The 21,554-nt window shown below is 42.1% G+C and overlaps 2 protein-coding genes across 2 annotated transcripts; one reads left to right on the top strand and one right to left on the bottom strand.

Annotated features, from left to right (window-relative positions):
* The first annotated feature begins 4,499 nt into the window (after nucleotides 1-4,499).
* Nucleotides 4,500-11,674, top strand: slc32a1 (solute carrier family 32 member 1). The gene is made up of 2 exons (XM_012841151.3): nucleotides 4,500-8,264; nucleotides 9,162-11,674. The coding sequence occupies exons 1-2, from the start codon at nucleotides 7,860-7,862 to the stop codon at nucleotides 10,347-10,349; spliced, it is 1,593 nt and encodes a 530-aa protein (XP_012696605.1). The 5' UTR covers nucleotides 4,500-7,859; the 3' UTR covers nucleotides 10,350-11,674.
* Nucleotides 11,675-14,693: 3,019 nt separating this feature from the next.
* Nucleotides 14,694-20,764, bottom strand: aurka (aurora kinase A). Its single transcript, XM_012841171.3, has 9 exons — nucleotides 20,572-20,764; nucleotides 20,155-20,220; nucleotides 19,225-19,522; nucleotides 18,988-19,018; nucleotides 18,698-18,889; nucleotides 18,410-18,548; nucleotides 18,120-18,268; nucleotides 15,750-15,924; nucleotides 14,694-15,475 (listed from the first exon to the last, which is right to left on the bottom strand). Exons 2-9 carry the CDS (start codon nucleotides 20,215-20,217, stop codon nucleotides 15,290-15,292), a joined length of 1,233 nt encoding a protein of 410 aa, XP_012696625.1. The 5' UTR covers nucleotides 20,218-20,220; nucleotides 20,572-20,764; the 3' UTR covers nucleotides 14,694-15,289.
* Between the last annotated feature and the right edge of the window lie 790 nt (nucleotides 20,765-21,554).

The following is a 21,554-nucleotide window of genomic DNA, read 5'->3' as shown; positions in this document are numbered from 1 at the left end:
TAAACAGCTTCCCTGGGAAACAGCATCCTGTTTATTGTGCCGTCTCACACATCAACACAGAAATCAATAAGAGAGGCTGTTGTGGAGGGAGGTGTGACTGGTGACGGATGACAAGCGCGGAGTTTTTACTAAGTGTGAATTTGCGTCAGACAATGGCACTTCATGATGTTCAGGAGAGGGCGGAGAGGTGGAGTTTGGGGTGGGGAGGGGGGGGTGCTGTGGAAAGTGGGTAGTTGTAGGGGTGGGGGTGCTGCCAGGGTTTATTCACCATCCAGCTAGCTTCCGTGCACGCTGCAAGTGCACTCTTCAGTTCCATTGGGTTTTAATTCAGATCAAAGGTCCCCGCTCTCATGGTCCAACACAACCCACCCTTTCAGCTGGGTTCCATGCAGAGTCAATCTGCAAGGCAGCCTTTGAATTTCAATGAATTACCTGGAATCGGCAATGTATGCAAATGAAAAACGGTTTGATGCTAATTATAGCGTGCAGTGAGGCAGGCATAAATGGCTACAAGCTGTACGTACACAGAGACCTTGAAAGGTTTTGATTTTTTTTCCATTTTATTTTAAAGCTACAATCCTCCATCCATCTAAAAGGCTCTTCAGACTGAAATAAACGTATAGTCTGGAGAGGGCATGAGTATTATGTGGCAGTTTTGAGCCCACAGGGCGAGGACAACATCACATCTGGCCTACTGTCCCTTCCCTGTGAATGGCAGAGCCTGCATACAGAGGACAGGTGGAGACAGTAACAGGAGCAATCAGAAAAGCACAGGGGCTGGGCCACATGAGGAGCAAGAGAGAGAGAGAGAGGGTGTCTGGCCTGTCAGGAGTTTCCTATTGTCCTCGTGCATTGATAATCTCATACTTGTCATAGTTTATATTTTGTGTGCCGTCGTGCGTCTGTACTGGTAGGGAAGATGGTGGTGGTGGTGGTGGTGGTGGTGGTGGGGGGAGGTGTAAGTGGTGTCGAGGGAAAAGCATTGATCCACATACAAGCATTAAACTTTAATCAGAACACACTTCACACACTATTCCGCATGAGCTAGCTGTGTGCCCTGATTCATTCATGCACTCGTGACACAGGGATGTCCACTCCCACTCCCAGTGCCATGACACGCACAGAGTGTGTGAGAGTGAGAGTGAGAGACGGGGGTACAAGAGACCAAACGGTATATAGCCTTGGGGCCCCAAACTCCCCTTTGAATAAACCATTGTTTGTAAAACATCCATTGATTGGTTTCCAGTGTAAGATGTTACAAATGTACCGTAAGTGATCTTATTAAGGTGCCAGAGAGTTTATATGCAGCAAATAAAGGCAATGAGATAGTATCAAATCACCATCATATCTCACTAATCTAACTCACTATGCCTTTGTGATAATAGGGAAAATGTGAAAATCCCAATACAGTTTTTTAATGATAAACCAAGACAAACAAAATGTCTTTATGAAAATGACTGGTGGTCATAAATGTATACTGGTAGTGTCCAGTACAACACATTTTCTTTTATAGGCAACAGTACCTATCTAAGCCATGGACTGAAAAGACCAATCCAGACATTGCATTATAGTATTTTATTTTGTTTTATTTATATTATTTGAAAATGAAAATTCATAAATGCAATACATTGATTTCTGTATATGTAATCAGTGCAACTGTATCTGTGTTGTTCTTTTGAACCATTGTATAAATCAAAATAACCTCTGCTATCCCAGGCCCAGTGTGTAGACTGTACACATTATTAATGGCTGTTATGGTTGTAGTAGCCAAAAAAAATGGGAAACAGATTGTGGTGGAGATTGTTTCGGCCGCGGGCTCTGGGCCCCTTGCGGGAAGGCAGAGTTTGGTGTGTTCAAAAACGGGGGTAAAAGGCAATTACAATGTTAATATACAGCAGCAGGGGGAACTGGGCGCAGGGTCTGTCAGGAGAAAGCGAAAGGTGATGGAGTGAACTGCAGTCATTCAGGTTAACAGCAAGCGGCGTCTAGGGACCGAGCAGACTTGCCCCAAGCCACTTAACAACAGGACAATTTTTAATATTATTGCAAGATGACTAGTGTCAGCAGAGTCAGCAAATGTATAAAACGATTGAATTGCAAACGATGTTTTTTAGGAAAGTCATACTCATACATAAAGTCATACATAAAAATAATGAATTTCGAAATCGGCAACGCTGAGACGGAACTACTTTTTATTAAAGGTTTGGGCACTGTATTTTTGTTACATTATTCTTGTCCTAGCGAGGCTGTAGACAGAAAATCTTACAACCCCCCCCCCTTTACACCTCTCTGGGGGCCTCATAATAACCCATTAAACAGGCGCATTAGGATAAATGAAAAGGCTTTTAAGCAGTTACCACAGGGCCACCTGGATGGGGGGATTGGGGGGGGTGGTTACCAGGGACCGCTTCAGTTTCAAGAGAGCTATCAAGATGCGAATTGTTATGCTACAGAGCACTAACCCCTCTCTTGGCTTCAGACACACTGATAAACGTCTAACGCATATTCACTGTGTGTTTTGTTGTATGTGAAGTTATAAAACATGTGACATTTTTATGTTACCTCCACTGGCATTTATTTGTGTGTGTGTGGGAGAGTGCTCGCGTTTCAAGTGCGTTACTGTACCACTATGTTGTGTTTACATTTCTAAATAAACGCATTTGTAAGCAGACTGCATATTAAAGGCTGCAGAGGTTATTTTGAGCGGGATGAAATTGACTACCACTGCCAATTTCAGCACTACCGGCTAATCAGTGCGATAATGTACCTGTGATTGTGATGCAAATGATAATGGATTCGGAGAGAGGCCAGCGCTGCGCATGATTGGCTGATTCTCCGCGGCTGCAGCCCCCTGGAGACGTGTGTCTTTTCAGTTTGGCTCATTAATTGAAGTGTGTTATGTGTTATTTTCTGCCTCACTGAGCTGTCTATGGACGAGACCGATGGATTCAGACCCAGCGTCAGCTTCGAAAGAGGCCATGTGATGCGATGCTTTCTAAAACGAAATACAGCTCTAAAAGTGCATTTTAAATGCCGTTCATTTCATTGCATCATTTTATATCACATGTTTGAAAAAGAATAAAAGCCTGGCTTTAAGGGCTTATTTTGGTGATCAAATGTGAAATAAATGATTTCAAATAGTAATGCTATATGGTGTGGGATGTGCACATTTTATGCAATACCACTGAAGAGGAAAGGAAAAGAGGAGAAAGAACGAAGGAAAACGTGTGTGTGATTTTTACCGCCTGTGGTATGGGTGTCAGGCAGACACTCTCTCTGCAAAGGAGCAGTGCTGAAGCTCTCGTGACTCAAGTGCTCCAGTCAGAGGGCCCGGTGGTGATTCTACTTCTCTCGCAGTTTCACTAGCAGTCTACTCTCATATTTTTCTCTCTGCAAGTTGCTGTCACAAACCATCGCTCATCACTCAATACTCAAGGCACCTTGCCGTCTTCATGTTCATAAATGTAGGCAATAACGTACGACACACACACACACACAGGCCAACATTAAATAGCATAGCCTCAAAGGCTCACAGAAGCTGCCACCTCTCATGGTGCAACAATCCATTCTCGACAAAAAATTTGATGATGGTCACACCTAACGTTCAGATCTTGGTTTAAATTGAAGTATTTTTTGTTTGCTTGTTTTGTTTCCTTCTGCAGTTTCTAAGTGGCTCCGATTTGAGCAACATTATCCTAGTCATTTGAAAGACACTTCGACATTTGAAACCCATGTGCATAACACAGTTTGAGTACATATAGGTCACGGACTTATATCTATAACGCGTCAGTACACTTTTTTTTGTATAAACAGAGCCAAGTATGAGGTTGTGATGCATCATGTCCCCCTCTGGATGGAATATTACCTTCTGTGAGAGGCTAATTAATTATCTTCCTTTGATACAGGGTGGGGGTGACATCAGGCCTGCCAGCACAGAGCTAGCGCAGCCAAGTGTGAAATGGGAAAAAGGAACGAGCAGACTCTCAAAGCCTGGAGGGAGGGAGTCGGAGGAATAGCAGAGCGGGGGTGGGGTGGGGGTGGGCGAAGAGACGCCGGCTTCTCGCCATTGGTGAACAATTTGATTGACACTTGACGACGGGCAAACCCAGGGTTTTCATTCTAGACATGAATGCTGCATAACCCAGATACAGACCGCGGGATGTCTGTATAGTGCGATAGAGACAAGGGGATGATGCTGAGTGCAAGTGCGGGACATACCACCCAGGGACTGATTATCGTTATCACCGATCTGCAGCCTGTTCCTTAGGGGATCGGACTGGGACACCACATCGGTGCAAGGAATCTCCATGGTCTGCAGTCAGTCTCTTTGGGGGAAAGGACGATGCTGCGGGTGTCAAATCTCCCTAGGCCGGGCTCCTGACCCCTCATTGCCCCTCACTGATAGGTAATAAACTGTGAGCACTGAATGAAGGACATCAGTTCCGACCCAGCGAGCTGCGCTGTCAGCTCTTTCACACCTCACCCTTCACGCCTCGCCTTTCCGTTTTTGTCGCAGACCTGAACACACGGGAGCTAGTATTGATCAGGGGGAAAGAGTAAATTACTCTTATCAGAACAATATATTTCATTTTGTCACCTCATCAGCACTCCCTCTCGAAAAAAAATTATTCTCGAAATATTTTGCGAACATCACACATAGACTATTGGAGGCGATATTGCATGTCTACATGGCGTGCCTAAAATTAATTCACCAAATAAATGGATAAAAGTGTGCCACCATCAGTAAGGTGAGCAAGGAAATGCGCCCTGAAATGTATCATGACACATTCCATCCAATAGACCCTGATGATGATGCAGGGAAGGCCAGTGCTCCTCCTGGTCAAGTGAGCGCACATCTGCATCTGCAGGTATGAAACACTCCACCAAAAAGTCGGCATTTCCATCGAAGGTATTTATGGTGACGATAACTACACAAGGTGTCAGCAAACCACCATCCAATTCTATTTAACAAAATAATTTTCACAGGTGTGTCGACTGAAGCAAGAGAATACAAAATAAATACTTGGTTTAAATTCTATTTTTCGATATTTAGACCTCTATGAGGGAATATCCACTGGGTATATGTTGGTGTGATGGTGGGGGATAAACGTCGATTTAACAGATCTTTAAAAAAAAAAAGAAGAATCGTCTTACATGTTATTGCTTTATTGTGGTCGCCCCTGCTCGCAAAATGTCCCCCGCACTTGATGAAACCTAACACTAAAACCTTCCCGCATTTTGTGTCACTACTATTCTTTTCATGATTGCGCTGCTTTTACGGTGTATTAAAGCAGACGTTCGTAAGTACATATCAAACGAGGTCTGCAGGCTGCTGATAAGACCGCGACTGATTAACCCTTCCCTCTCTCCAAAGATTGCGTCCTCTGCAGCAGTCACAAACGTCTTGCTAGCAGATGTGATTTAAAAAAAAAAATGTACAATAGGTTTTAGTCACCTAAAATATAGTAAGCTTGCTGCATGAAAAGCGTCAGACATCATCTATTGCACTGCCTAGTAAAAAAGAATACACCTTAAAATCACATAAAATGAAAAATTGCAAAAAAATTACATTTACGTCGCACATGCGTGAGAGTGAACTTGATAAGAGTCAAAAATGAAACGACAATGAAAAAAATGAATGAATTATGTTACTGTATGCCTTGGGAATGCACTACCACATAGACAACTATTGTTTGGATAAAACACCGCTACATCGTGCACCGGTCGAGTTCTGCGCATTGTTTCAATGTGCGCGGGTAGTCGCTGTCCAATGTGCACATGGTGCTGAAACGCAATTATAGCACCAAACAAAAGGGTCAGCAAAAGCAAATATTCGCCAGCGCCATTTTCTAGACCTCGCTCTGTCGACTAAAGTTTTATATTTAAGTCATCCACTCTCATATATCTGAATATCACAAAAACACGCAACATTCTCCCTCTCGGCTTCTTCATTTTACAACTGTTCCATTCGGAACGGCTCTTTTCTGAATACAAATAAAATGCTTAATTTCAGAATTCAATGCAGAATACAATATATTTTCAAATCCAAACGGGAACTGCAATGCACCTATGCGTTGCAATGTCAGCTTCAAATGGATAGACGGATGATAACTAATTCACTGAACACTTTTGAGCAACTATTGACATATTTGACCATTTAGTGTGACAATGCATTAAAAATAAATGATTCAATGTTGTGAGAAGGCAAAGACATTTCTTTAAGTGGCGTGGGGCGTGCACTAAAGCCATGTGGCAAGTAGTGCCAAGAGCTTTATTAGGTTTAATGGAATGTATGTAGTCTGTGCCATGATTTAAATGCATGTGTGTAAACAGTGGCAGATTAGATAGGGGTGAGGTTGAGAAATTACCATCACAAGGTTCATTTTCCGATACATTTTCGATTTAAGAGGAAAAAAAGGAACAAAATGATAAATACAAATAAAATGCGAGGAAAAGATTTAATAGAAAAACATCCTAAAAATACACTCACAGGTTTTAAACGAAGGTAAACAAAAACGAACTGGATTAGAACTCTAAATAGCTGATAAATGAACGAAACTAAAATATCTGACGACCTAAGGTTCTTTTTAAGACGATTTGTAAGATTATTATCTATTGCCTTCAATGAGATTGCATTGCGAAGGCCGCCATTTTATGAATGAATGAAGACTACCAAGTGGTCCCTTCATTCAGCCAAATCACCCAGCGAGTGATTAAGTTATATTCATCCTTTGTTAGGTTAAAAATACACCAAACTAAGAAATAAAGGCGGTAAAGGAAAATTAAAACAAGCAAGCAAGATAGGATGAAAGACCCAAATAATTCCACAAGTGAAACGTTTACGCTACATAGCTAAAACCTTGTGCAACTTTTACAAACTAATTCCTAGTCCTACGATATGGTCGCCGTAGTAATGGCCACAAACACTTGTCAAATAACAAGAATGCGCTTCCGTTACAAGTCTGTCTGCAGGGCCTCTTCATAGCATTTGTTTTGGATAGGTTTTGTCCTCTTGCAACTGCATAGCCAAATGAAAAAACGCCTATGTTGGGTTAAAAATGGAAAAATATAGTAGCCTACCGCAAACATGCACCGATTCACCTGAAAAAAAAAAAAAATGAACGATGAAACTAGTCCATGAAGTTCAGAGTTGGCGCACGGCGCTACTCACTTCTCTTTATATACACGTAAACTTACACACGTATACAAGTCTGGAAATGTCATTGGGTGCCATGATAAACTTTATTGTGGCTGATGAGAATGGGAGGGGGTTAGGGTGAAAGCACCTCCCCTAGAAATGCAGCAAACCTCTCCCATGTTCTGGCGCGGGATTGCTGCGCACAGTAGGGGCTAGAGACGTGCTTTGCGCGGCAGTCATTGCATTGGCAGGCTGATGATGACACGTGTCTCCTCCTCGCCCCCCACCCCCAGGCTCCTGCGCACCGCTCCGGCATCACTAACGGCTGAGGGGAACAGTGGAAGCGCTGCTACAACCACCACCACGGACTATTCATCCTGAAAATCGGACCACTTTGTCCGTGGCACAATTTGCAAGCGAGCGGACGGATTGCGTGTTCCATTGCGCAAAACGCTGGAATTATCGTGAATGACCAAAATAAGCGGCGCGCGACAATGATGAAGGAACCGAGACGCGACGTCTGAAGGTGACATGAAACAAGGGATTATCAATAGCAGCAGGTGTACTTTTAATAAGAATTGGAGATAACAAGTGAGGCGTTGGCAAGTATTCCTCTTCACAAGGTTTTTATTAATGCGTAGAAAGAAAGCCTAAGTATAGAGCATTAAAACTTGATTATTCACAGTAGTATATAAATAGGTTTTGTTTTAAAAGAGCAAACATGGCAACCTTAATCCGCGGCAAGATTTCGAACAAGATAAACAATGCAGCCACCACAGTGTCCAATAAATCGCAGGCGAAGGTTAGTGGGATGTTCGCCAGGTTGGGTTTCCAGGCCGCCACAGACGAGGAGGGTCTGGGCTTCGCCGCATGCGATGATTTGGATTATGACCATAGGCAGGGGCTACAGATGGACATAATGAAAAATGAGGCGATGGGAGGGGAAGGCAGTGGGGAAATGGGCGGGGATGGCACGGTGGATGGGGACAGCCACTACCAGAGAGAAGGTACCGGACCCCCACCTTCCACCTCGAAAGACAACGGACTTTGCGATGAACTGGCTGCTCAAGATAAGCCAAGCATCACCACTTGGGAGGCAGGTTGGAACGTCACCAATGCCATCCAGGTAAGAGAACGTACCCGAAACTGAACACCTCAAATCCCTAGAATTATTGATGATATAAAGTTGCTAAGCACAGTCATTATCTGACTGTTATTACCCTAATAAGGGTGTTCTCTAAGCACGATTACATTGCATCTGAGGCAAATGAAAATATTAAAATTGTTGGTCTGCCCCTACCTCTACCCCTGCCCCAATGCCCATGTAGGCTCACATCGTATCATTGACATTTCAATAGCCAAATAATTAAATCTGACATTTGCAGTTGCTCTTCAGGAGGCCAAAAATTCTGGACGCATAATTTCGATTACTCTGAAAATGCAAACAGTAATTGATTATCCTCAAGGTCAATCAAATATATTTGTATATATCTAAGAAGCTCAAATGCCTCTTATGATATCATTTTGTACATAGCTGCCACCTGGAAAAGGGAATTCCAGGATGTTTTTTAAATCACAAAAGTGCACGCTCCTGTGGCATTGGGATTTACTCGACAGAGCACAAATGTGTTGTGTTGGAAAGAAAGAAATAGAGTGAATGACACAGAAAAAAGAGAGGGGGAGAGAGAGAGAGGCGTTTTATGCATAATTACGCACGATATGACCAAAGCCGGTCACCGTTACGTCATTCTGCATGTCTTTGATCCTTCCTCATGACGACAAATGATCTGAAAAAGGGTGTGCTGCCAGCTAAGTGGAATACCCCGCTATGCAGACAATGCATACAGTGGCTGTATATAAATAATATACACTTTATAGCTGCAAATCTATAATAAAAATGAATTCACGAAGGCCTGTTTACAGTCAAACCACACATTTCACACAAGCAATATCAAAAATCATGTTGGAAATCTAGCCGTTTCCAATAATCACACTCATACTCTATAACACATTTCTTTTTCAGGGAATGTTCGTTCTTGGGTTACCATATGCCATTCTCCACGGCGGATACCTCGGACTGTTTCTCATCATTTTTGCCGCGGTGGTGTGCTGCTACACGGGCAAGATCCTCATCCAATGTCTGTATGAAGAGAACGAAGATGGACAGCTGGTGCGAGTAAGAGACTCGTACGTGGACATTGCCAACGCCTGCTGTGCGCCCAGATTCCCAACCATCGGTGGTCGTATAGTGAATGTAGCCCAGATCATTGAGTTAGTGATGACCTGCATTCTGTACGTGGTTGTAAGCGGCAACCTGATGTACAACAGCTTTCCCACCCTTCCTGTATCACAGAGGTCATGGGCCATCATCGCCACTGTGGTCCTCCTCCCCTGCGCCTTCCTCAAGAACCTCAAAGCTGTGTCCAAGTTCAGCTTGCTGTGCACAATGGCTCATTTTGTCATCAATGTCCTGGTGATCGCCTACTGTCTCTCCAGGGCGCGAGACTGGGCCTGGGACAAAGTGAAGTTCTACATCGATGTCAAGAAGTTTCCCATTTCAATTGGGATTATCGTGTTCAGCTATACGTCGCAGATATTCCTGCCGTCGCTGGAAGGGAACATGTCGAATCCCTCCGAGTTCCACTGTATGATGAACTGGACGCACATTTCTGCTTGTATCCTCAAAGGCCTCTTCGCCCTAGTGGCCTACCTCACCTGGGCAGACGCCACCAAGGAGGTCATCACAGATAACCTGCCAGGAGGTATCAGGGCAGTTGTCAATCTCTTCCTGGTGTCCAAGGCTTTGCTCTCGTACCCTTTGCCATTCTTTGCTGCTGTAGAGGTCTTGGAGAAATCGTTTTTCCAAGACGGGGGACGTGCCATATTCCCAGACTGTTATGGCGGAGACGGACGCCTGAAATCATGGGGCCTCTCTCTCCGATGTGGCCTTGTCGTGTTCACCATGTTCTCGGCCATCTTCGTGCCCCACTTCGCCTTGCTCATGGGCCTGACGGGAAGCCTGACGGGCGCCGGCTTGTGCTTTTTGCTTCCCAGCCTGTTTCACCTGAAGCTTCAGTGGAGAAATCTCCTGTGGCACCAGGTGTTCTTCGATGTTGCTATATTTGTTATTGGGGGTATATGCGCTATTTCTGGTTTTATTCACTCAATGGAGGGTCTCGTAGAAGCATATACACTGAACATTGAGGATTAGTGTAGTCGGTACTAGAAGTTACCGCACATTCCCACAAAATGAGTAAATGAGTTTCCCCATGCGAGTGCAGTCCTCTTGCTTTGACTAAAGTTCATGCGACACCAACCTCGCGCAGTCACTCACAATGCACACGCACGTGTGCGCACACGGATAGCCTGCTACTACACGCCAGCACGCACACATCCACACCCTCTGTCTCTCTCACAAGCCCGTGCGTGCTGCATAAAAACCTGAACACACACACACACACACACACACACATACATACATACATACATACATACACACATCATAAAACATGGACCCCGAAATGTGTATAAGTAGGAAAACAACAAATTAATTTAAAACATGTTTCAGTGTAGTAAGTTTACAAAATAATAGGTCGACAAAGATGTATTGGGTTGTATTTTTGATCACCCTTGGGATTTTCCCAAATCAAAGATCATTTCATTTGACATATTGAGTGGTGTTGTTTGGGGAACCCTATATGGTGACAAAGAGATGGTACGAAAGTTGTGAACTGACATAAGTGATTTCTTGTTCTGACCCTCAATTCTTAATTTGCAAACACACGAGAGAACATGATATTTTGTGGACCATTAATGGTAATAAATCGAACGAAATGAGATTTTCCGTTTCGTGTGTCGGTAGGTCAAAAAAAAAAACGCTGACGTTATAATTCAGACACTAGGCTATTTCCAAAATACACTAGGGCATTTTATTATCGGTGATCTGGAATTCGACCAAATCGTAGAGAGGACAGAGGTCTTCGAGTAACTATAACTATGCATTTTGAATGTACAATATTCATGCACTGAATTGTCACTGAAGTTTGCTGGGGAATTATACATATATTTGCAGTGTTTCATTTTCAAATGTATTATACATTGAACCGGTTGAATTGATACTCCACACATCTTAAAGGAAGAAGATGGGGGAAAAAACAACAGGATAAAATTATAAAGGAAGAAAGCTCTACAAATATTTCGATTATTTCATTGATTGATAATTTGTGATTTTAATATGTTCCCGTTTTCTTAATAAGACTCGTCTTAAACTGGCGATGTTCCCAGAAGAAGTTGATTTGTTAATGGTCCAGAAATTACGTGTCTAAATCTTATTCTGAAAAGATTAAATGAGATAAAAACGTGCATAAAGACATTTTTCATTCTGTGCAATCCAAGGGTCCTGTGGAAGTGTAATAAAACCGTATGTGTAGTGTTATTGTGGTTTCAAAAAGATGGAATGTATATCACAAAAGCGTTATTATATATCGTGAAAATGAATATATTGAAGAATAAAGACATACGTGAAATTCTATTGTATAAATGTGTTTTGGTTTTATGTGGTGACATCAAAAAACGTGAGAAATATGTGTTTTCCTCCCAGAATAAAATCTGGAAACATCAGACGGAGAACATTGATGAGGACCATTTATTTCGATATCAGATACGATTATGACAACAAGATAGCCGACCTTTTCCAAATAAATGTATCATACTTAGTCTACAAATGTCATGCCAATTTTTAAAACATGAAAGATTACGAAAGGTGAATGTAACAGCTATGTTCATACATTTTTAAATGTATTGAAAAACTGACAAAACTGGCAAAATAGTGTATTGTAGCAAGAAAGGAACACAGACAGACAGAAAGAAAGAAAATTCCTCCATCAAGTTGTACCCTCGACAGGATCATACCCACGAACTTAAGGTTACTTTGTCTATCCTGTCATCTGCGTGCCTGTTGGAAATGCAACAGCAGTCACAAGTATGCGAGTGAAAAGAACTTTGGACAGATTGTGGGGCAGATTTTTTGCTGACGGGCTCGTTAGAGTTACCTGTTTGCTGACCGTGAGAGTTTTGAGTAGCCTACTGCAGTCAACATCTGGACGGTCACATTTGTATTTATTTTAGGTGGGCCTGCAACAACCGGCATTGCTGCAGCTGGAGTTTAATGCATAATTAGACGTGTTAGGATTGCGTGACAGAGAGAGAGAGAGAGAGAGAGAGAGAGAGAGAGAGAGGGGGGGGGGGGGGGTAGAAAGGGGAGGTATTCTGATAAATGTACATCATGGAGCGGACAGTCGTTCCTCCTGCCAAATAGAGACAATCTAACACTGTGTCGGTATAGAACTATACTGTATATTCACTTGTGTATGGCCTACCTACACGAAATAGTCCCAGTATACGCTACATTCCAAGATAAAAAAGATGTTTAAACTGTAATACAGAAGAGGCGATATAGTAGCCTAGGCTATGAAAGACTAACACAAAAACTACTTGTGTTACATGTGTTCTGCAGGATATTTGAACAGATTCATATTTCTAAACCACTGGTGGGCCCAAAACGACAGTGATGTGCCAAAACAATGGCAACCCAACTTGAAATTTAAAGGAATACTGAATTAACTGAATTCTGCTGTTAGGCCTACATATTCAATCTCATGCCAGCATTCACCCACCTAAAAGGATTCCTTGGTAGTGCAGAGCAAATTGAGATATCAATCAGACCGTCAGTGTGCAGAAAGATCGGGCCACCATTCACTTCCATATAGATAAAGCCAAGCTCTGGAGAGAGACGTTCCACCGTCAGACTCCTTTTCTGTTCCACATGGAAATATAACGGAAATTATGTATATGCATGAGGACGAAATATAGAAACTAAGGGGAAATCACTCCTTTAAATAGTAGCTTACTACTTAAACACATGCCTTGATTAGCATAAGCCTAGTTGCCCCATTGTAGGCTACCCTAAAGACTTCTTCATGAATTCAATGTCAGATCGCATCTTTTCTTGCACTACAAACAATTGTTGACAACGAAGCCAAAGCGAATTGACAAGCTCATGTTGACTGCCTTTATGACGGTCGACAATTTCATCCATGTTGAAATTCACCATGCTTTTTAGCCTACGCTACCCTCTAGCGACCTTTTGCAAGAACAACAAGTCTTCGTATCTGAGCGCATACAGCTCCGGGAAACATTAAGAGACCACTTCAAAATGATCAGTTTCTCTGGTTTTACTAATTATTGGTATGTGTTTGAGTAAAATGAATTTTTTTAAACTAATAGCAACATTTCTACCAAATTCCCCCCCAAAATATTGTCATTTAGAGCATTTATATTTATTATATAAAGATGCAGTGTTTTCAGATCTCGAATAATGCAAAGAAAACAAGTTCATATTCATCTTTAAACAACACAATACTAATGTTTTAACTAAGGAAGAGTTCGGAAATCAATATTTGGTGGAATAACTTTCATGCGTTTTGGCATACCCTCCGCCAGTCTTTCACATTCCCGTTGGGTGACTTTATGCCACTCCTGGCGCAAAAATTCAAGCAGCTTGGCTTTGTTTGATGGTTTGTGACCATCCATCTTCCTCTTGATCACATTCCAGAGGTTTCAATGGATTCAGGTCTGGAGATTGGGCTGGCCATGATAGGGTCCTGATCTGGTGGTCCTTCATCCACACCTTCACTGACCTGGCTGTGGCATGGAGCATTGTCCTGGTGGAAAAAACAGTCCTCAGAGTTAGGGAACATTGTCAGAGCAAAAGGAAGCAAGTTTTCTTCCAGGACAACTTTGTACTTGGCTTGATTCATGCGTCCTTCACAAAAGCTTGCTTCCCCAACTCTGAGGACTGTTTTTCCAGCAGGACAATGCTCAATGCCCAATCAGGCCTGAAAACCTCTGGAATGTGATCAAGAGGAAGATGGATGGTCACAAGCCATCAAACAAAGCCAACGTGCTAAAACATTAGTATTGTGTTGTTTAAAAATGAATATGAACTTGTTTTCTTTGCATAATTCGAGATCTGAAAACACTGAATCTTTTTTGTTATTTTGACCAGTTGTCATTTTCTTGCAAATAAATGCCCTAAATGACAATATTTTTATTTGAAGTTTGGTAGAAATGTTGTCAGTAGGCTAGTTTATAGAATAAAACGAAAATGTTAATTTTCAAACACATACCAATAAATAGTAAAACCAGAGAAACTGATCTTGAAGTGGTCTCTTAATTTTTTCCGGAACTGTATATAAATATTACGGATTAAAAACCGATTGTGTTACAAACAAGGACAACTTCCATCCAGTTCAATATTGTAAGAGATTTGTAGAGCCGAACTCTCTACAAATGTAGTCTCTACAAATCTCTGTAATTTGGCTGTTCACTAGCGTTCAACAAAGCACCTACAAAAAGGGCTCACACCAAGGAAGTATAAAACCCTTAATAACCTTGCACTCCCTCCGTCGGTAAACTAGACAAGTGCCATTCGCATGATTTTACTAGTTAGGAATGTCCAAATAAAGATCAATACAAAAAAAGAAAAGTCAGCAAATTCAAATAGTTAGCTTTATTCAGTCTAAAACGGTTGAACGAGGCAGCGATTGCAATAAACCCATGGACAAGGTAAACACTTAGTATTGGCCAAACAATTCTAAACATTGAGATCCAGACAAAACAATATGGTCACATCTCCCTACAGTACAACTTAATTTATTTTTAAATGATCCCTCATATGCCACACATCTTGTTAAAACCTCTTTATTGGTTCAAGTAATAGATGGAAAGGTAAAATATTCAAAACATTCATAATTTCAAAACAGTAAAATATATACAGAGAAGTATAAAGATCTTGTTTACACAACATAAAAGGGACAGTACACGGAAAGTGGCATGGGATATTAAGACAGACGTTCACATTAAAAGCCTTTGAAGGCAGCATCAAGAGAAAGTTCTCCAGGAGCACCCCCCAGAACCCGTACACACACACACAAGCTCAAGAGAAAGTTCTCCAGGAGCACCCCCCTAGAACCCATACACACACGAGCAGAAGAGAAAGTTCTCCAGGAGCACCCCCCTTGAGCCCGTACACACACGAGCAGAAGGCCCTCCGAAGCCCAATCCAGCCCGAGGTTATGAGGCATAACCACGTCATTGGCTGGTGCCCGAGTTGGGGTCTGGAAGGGGGATAGTTGGCTTCTTGATCGAGTTCTCTGCCACCCAGGGGTGGGCCATCACTCCCTGAGTTGGTAGCCTGTGCAAGGGGTTGTGCTTCAGCAGGCGAGAGATGAGGTCCCGACTGCCAGCACTCACGTGTGGGGGGAAGGTGAAGTCGACCTGCAAGGACCAAGATCAGGTCAAACACAATATGAACTACAATTGATCCAGATCAAAAATAACTTGTAAGGACCAGCTATAGGATTGATAAATGTTTGAAATTAATTAGTTATTTATGCAACAAAATCTGGCATATTTTAGGGGGCCTTAATTCAAAAGCTAGCTGGTTATGTGTCTCAGAGGTTAAGGTGCAGCACTAATGGCACACTGTTGGACTGGTTAACAAGTACCACTGTAGCCTTTACACCCCCAACAACCCAACCATCCGGCTCACCCTGGATATCTTGCGGTAAGTTTCTTCATGAGTCTTGGTTTCAAATGGTGGCTTTCCGACCAGAAACTCGTAACAGAGCACACCCAAACTCCACAGGTCTACTTTTTCATCATGCGTCCTACCCTCGATCATCTCTGGTGGCAGGTAATCCAGAGTTCCGCACAGAGTAGACCTCCTTTAGAAACAGACAAACACACTCAAATCACTTCAAATGATAAAATAGAACACAATGGTGTAGTCAACAGCATAATTTAGGTCAACAACAAATAATAATAATAAAAAAATAATAATAATAATAATAAATAAAAAATAAAAAAACCCACTAGACCGAAAGATGCATCTGAAGGAACCAGAGGTTTTTTCATTGGGGGTGACCCCCATTTTTATACGTTTATATTTTTCAATTCTTCAAAGTAGCCTATTTTGCTTTGCACACTCTTGGCATTCTCTCAATCAGCTTCATAAGGAAGTTAGGGTGAACGGCAAGCATCATACACAGCCAATGTACATGTACTTGATGTGCTTGGGAGTATCCTTTGCAGGTAAAAGGTACACCATATGGTATTCGACAGTCTTGTTTTACAGCTTTACCTGATATATGAAAACAAGGACATAAGTGGTGTCCCACAATCCAGGGTGCCTTCAAACTAGAGTTTACGGGGCAAATGGGTGTTTGATAACGTAATGTGAAGACCAGGGGGGTATTCTTCGTACGTGGTTTAACTAAGTCGATCAGATGTACTATTAGCCACTTTAAAATAACGCGATGATTGAGGACAGGCCATCTCGGTTCCTCCCAGGCTGATTCGCGCTCAAACAATGTCGTTAATTCGAACCAGACTTCACTTATCAGGGTAATTGTGCGTGCCCGTGCTACTTCAAAAGGGGGAAGCGTCGATCACCAAAACCATGATTTTCTAACGGTACAATGGCTACTAAACTCAAAGAGAGTCTATTTTTTCTCCACTGGCGAGCAGGAGATGATCATGAACGCTTATGAAGAATACAAGACCATAATCATGGCAAAATCTAACACCGTCACCGCTGCGAGAGCAAGACAAGAAGCTGTGTATAGGGGGGATATCTATGCATTACGACAAGTGCGACAGTGGTACAGGAGTCATTTAGTAATCGCAAGGTTGATTTCTCTCACCTCCTTACCAAGTGCGTCCTTACATTTCCTTGTAAGTCGCTTTGAATAAAAGCGTCTGCTAAATGACTAAATGTATTAATAAGAAATTCAATACATTGGAGCAGTGAAAAGAAAGTGTGTATTTCTCTATTCTTATCATGAGTCCACCTTAATCATTTTCTACAATAATGATATGCTGTGGTGTACTAATAACGCTCATATAATTATGAGTGCTTTGTTCTCCGCATTGCTGACACTGTACAAAAATGTACCAGTTGCAAAAAAGCCCAGGGCTATGCAGACAGTCTGACAGTCAATGCTCGGCTGCGGCGTGTGGTGTTTTCAATAATTGGCTCGATAAGGTCTTGTAAATAAATTATTCCTTGTCGGCTGAATCAGTAGCGCTCATCATCAGAACTCATCATTATGGAATAACGGATCTTGGCGATCGCGAAGAACTCTCCCTATGAAACGCTAATCTAACTAATATCGCTCCTTCATCAATGGGATCTCAGGAAGGGAGCTGCCATTTTTTCCCCCGGGGGTGTGGCAAGCTTATCCAGCTTCACTTAAATTAGCCTGCGCTGGAGCAGGTTCAAGTTTATTGATGTGTTGCTATGGTGATTTAACCAAAGTTGCTTCGAAGACCCGAAAAGGCAGACTTATTATCTCGGTAACTCGCTAAGAGAGGTACGAGGAATAGGGCCAGGGGAGGAAGGAAATCACACTTTAGTGAGTACATGGACTCTAATGTCAAAATAATCTAGAATAAATACAATACAATAAGTACTTAATTCTTCAGTGCTCACACAGATGATCACAGGACATGAAGACAGGCTTCACAGAGAGACACTCCCTTCTCCAAGTGCTCGATTTCAACACTTTCTCTATGGAACGGTGCGACTACGGAAACGCTAAACCGCTGTGCCGCACCTGCCGTTTATTTGAGCAAGGTGCAAGCAGAAAGAAGCAAGGCACCTGATGCTCAAAGTTAAAAAGAGTTGAACTTTTACAGTTGTGTTCCCCCCACACTCAAACTATTTAATTCAGGTCTAGGGAGCTGTTCAGGTTATCTTAAGCCCATCAATCCTCGCCATAAGATAAGGGTTCAGTTTGTTGTGCAAATTTGATAAAAACAGAGCCTCTTGCTTTATGACTCACTTTCACACATAAAGAGGAGTTAACAGCACAAAAATTGACAAATGTAAGGCAGGCAAAAGCAAATACATAGATTTTACCTTGACGACGGAGTGTGGACAGACCAACCAAAATCTGCTATTTTTAGCTCGCCGTTGGGTCCAAGGAGGAGATTCTCGGGCTTGATATCTCGATGGATAACATCCTTAGAGTGGCAGTAGTGCAAGGCATCAGCCAGCTCCATGATGTACTGTAAGAAACAATAGCCACAACATAAGGTACTTGGGGCAACTCAAAACATTGCCACAGTAAACCACCAAGGGCATGAGTTAAAATGGCCCAGCCTATATTGGATTCTATGGTAAATCTGAATAGGGGTTGCATTCTATACCGTAGCACTCCTCTGGTCATTGAAAGTTCCACGGCGCTGGAGTTCACTGTAAAGCTCTCCTTTGGGTGCAAACTCCAGTATGAGGTATACACGGGAAGCATCATGGAAATAGCCATACAGACGAAGTATATTGGGGTGTCTACAAACAGGGAAAAAAAATGTAAAGTATGTACAGATAGGCTTGATTTAAGACAAGCCATCAAACGGTGTAAAAGTGTGGGCAACACTACAAAAATGCAGATTATGAAAACCGGCATACCCACTCCCAATCAGAGAGGCACTAATCACCTGAGATGGGACTGAATTTCTACTTCTCTTCTGAGCTGATGCTCAACCCCAGCCTTCTCCAGCTGCTTTTTGAAGAGGACCTTCAAGGCCAGAATGAACATACTCTGACGTTCCCTGGCCAAATACACATTACCAAATTTGCCTTTTCCAAGAGCTCGGCCAATTTCAAAGTTTTCCAGATTCCAGCGACTCCTGGAATTAACGGAAACGATGCATTACATGGGTTATACTTTTTGTCAAAATTGGATACAATGCTGAATAAGATGGTATGGTATAGCATTTACACTTACTTTGAACTAGAGGATGTGCCACTAGATAGCTCTAGAGGGGGGAGAAAACCATTGGTAAATATTTAATGTAGGAGGTTCACATAGGCCTGATGTGTGGCAGTGCACCCCCCCTTAAATATTGTTTTATCCCAACAGAAGTTTCTCTGAATACCGCATAGTGCCACCTCGATCACAACAGAATACATTTAACATGATGCATGAATAATGAATTAAATTAGGGTGTTTGTAGATCCTTACGGCTGGACTTTTCAGGCTTCGACTTTGCGACCCTTGGAGTATCCGTGGCAACAGGTCCCTGGGTAATCTTTGTTTTGAGCTGAGGTGGGGGCTGGGTTGCAGCGTGCGCTGGATTAACGTTCTGGTCATCAGGACCAGCCGGCTTCACGCGAGGTGTGTGAGGCACAGATTTTTGGTGGCTAACGGGTCGTGGAATACGCTGTGGTCCATTTGGGTGGTCTGGAACGCGCTGTGATTGAGGCACCATGGGCTTCACATAGGCTTGTACCGGAACCCGTTGAGGCCCGTTGCTGCTTATCTAAACAATAAGACATTTTACTTGTGTTAATCAATTTGTTGAAGAATCACTTAACCAGTAAACCAGTTGAAAAAGCTCACCGCCCAAGGTTAGTCAGGCCGTCCATTAGGTTTGTAATATTCATTTTGCAGGCTGGAATATAAATTTGTCGACACATGACAGCGCAAGCATGCCATGATGCAGCTAACAACTAAAATACACTGTGCAACAAATTGATATATTTGAGGAATGCTAGGAGGCTAGGCACTATGTATATTATTTGAAACGTATTGCTGATAAAAGGGCTGGCGGTAGTGTTGGCAACGTTTTGGCATGCTTTTAGCTAGGTAGGTTATCTAGCTCGCTAGTTTTAGTACAAAACTCCATAATTAACGTTGGGATTAGCCATCCAATCAAACATTAGTTTTCAAGTACGTGAGAAAGGCCGTGGAAACGACCAGTATGAACTATGAGAACTAAGCTAGCTGCGGTTAACCATACCAGTTAGCTTCGTGTATCCAAGTAACTTATAACGTTACAACTAGTATCGGGTACTAGTGTGTTAATCGTTGAACCAGTATTGAGTGTCAAGCATCCTACAACATCTTGAAGTAGTAAATAAATAGGTGAATAATATGTAGCAAGTAACTAACCTTCTCAGTATCTGTTCCGTGCGATTTGAAGTCTTTGGTCGCCTTGATCATTCCTGCATCCATGGCCTGAAAGGGTCAGATGTTACGAGTTGGAAATCACCGTGAACATTTATAACGTTAACCTTTTCGTTAGTCGTAAACACATAACGTTAGCGTTAGAGAGACTAGCAACATGTAGCGACATTAGCCTGCCAGCTAACTTAAAATTGTGAGAGGTGCTAGCGTTAACGTTCAAATATAAACGTAGTCAACAACCAATAGCATTAACGATTTATATCTGCACGTTTATTTGACAAGATTAAGACACATCGCCAGGGTCGTTACCAAGACCGCAGGGCAAACAATTCCCCTCACATTTAGCGGATAGCTAATTTAACGTTAACTATCGTAAGGTTAAGGCTAGCCAAGGTTACTTACACAGCCCGAAGACTTCCCGGATTGTTGACAAAAATCTAGAACAAACCACGATAGGAAAAGCCTAATAATCAAGCCAGATATTGCAAATTTTAAATTCGACTCAATACCACCAAGTAATCAGCAAATGGCACTATTATATGCGATGCATTCAATATGCTGTTACGGCAGTCAAGTGAGCAACTTCCCTTGTTTAATTTCAAAAAACCCTCTTTTAAATACCTTTAAACAACCCTACGTCTCTGGTTGGTCAAAAGGAACCTCTTCTCTTGTTGCTTATTGGCTGGACGTGGGTGCTTCGATACGACTATGTTGACGTAGCACGACGCAAGGTATTCTGGGTAATAGACTCTACCTTGATATGGACTGTATTTCCCTTAAAACACTAGATGGCAGCATTGTTAGGTTAACTGCTGTGGAATTACTGGGTTGGCTTCAAAGTGAGAGCATTTACTTGGTTGAATGCATGTACACATACATTAGCGCGAGACTCTAATGTCAAAATAATCTAGAATAAATACAATACAATAAGTACTTAATTCTTCAGTGCTTACACAGATGATCACAGAACATAACTTTGGTATATCTCCCCACTAATTTTCACACCAACAATGGCAGCTGCATTAATATGTGTATATGTATGTGTGTATATATATCAATACAGTGCCCTCCACAATTATTGGCACCCTTAGTGAATATGAGCAAAACAGGCTATGAAAAAATATGTCTTTGCTGTTTATCGTCTTGGTCTTTCACTCAAAATATTCACAAAAATCTTTCCTTTTCATTGAAGTAAAATTATTGAAAGAAAAAAAAACTGTTGACATTAAATAAATATTTTTCCCCAAAACATGTGTGCCACAATTATTGGCACCCCTAGACAAATATTATAATTAAAATATAACTGAAGTATATTTTCAGTCATGTTTTACATTTTTAGGTTCACCTGTTTGATTAGGAACTCTTAAGAGGTCAACCATGACTTC

The sequence above is a fragment of the Clupea harengus genome, chromosome 5 (assembly GCF_900700415.2).
Source record: "Clupea harengus chromosome 5, Ch_v2.0.2, whole genome shotgun sequence".
Lineage (NCBI taxonomy): Eukaryota > Metazoa > Chordata > Actinopteri > Clupeiformes > Clupeidae > Clupea > Clupea harengus.
Note: the sequence above shows the minus strand (reverse complement) of the source record. Positions and strands in the feature narration are given on the sequence as shown.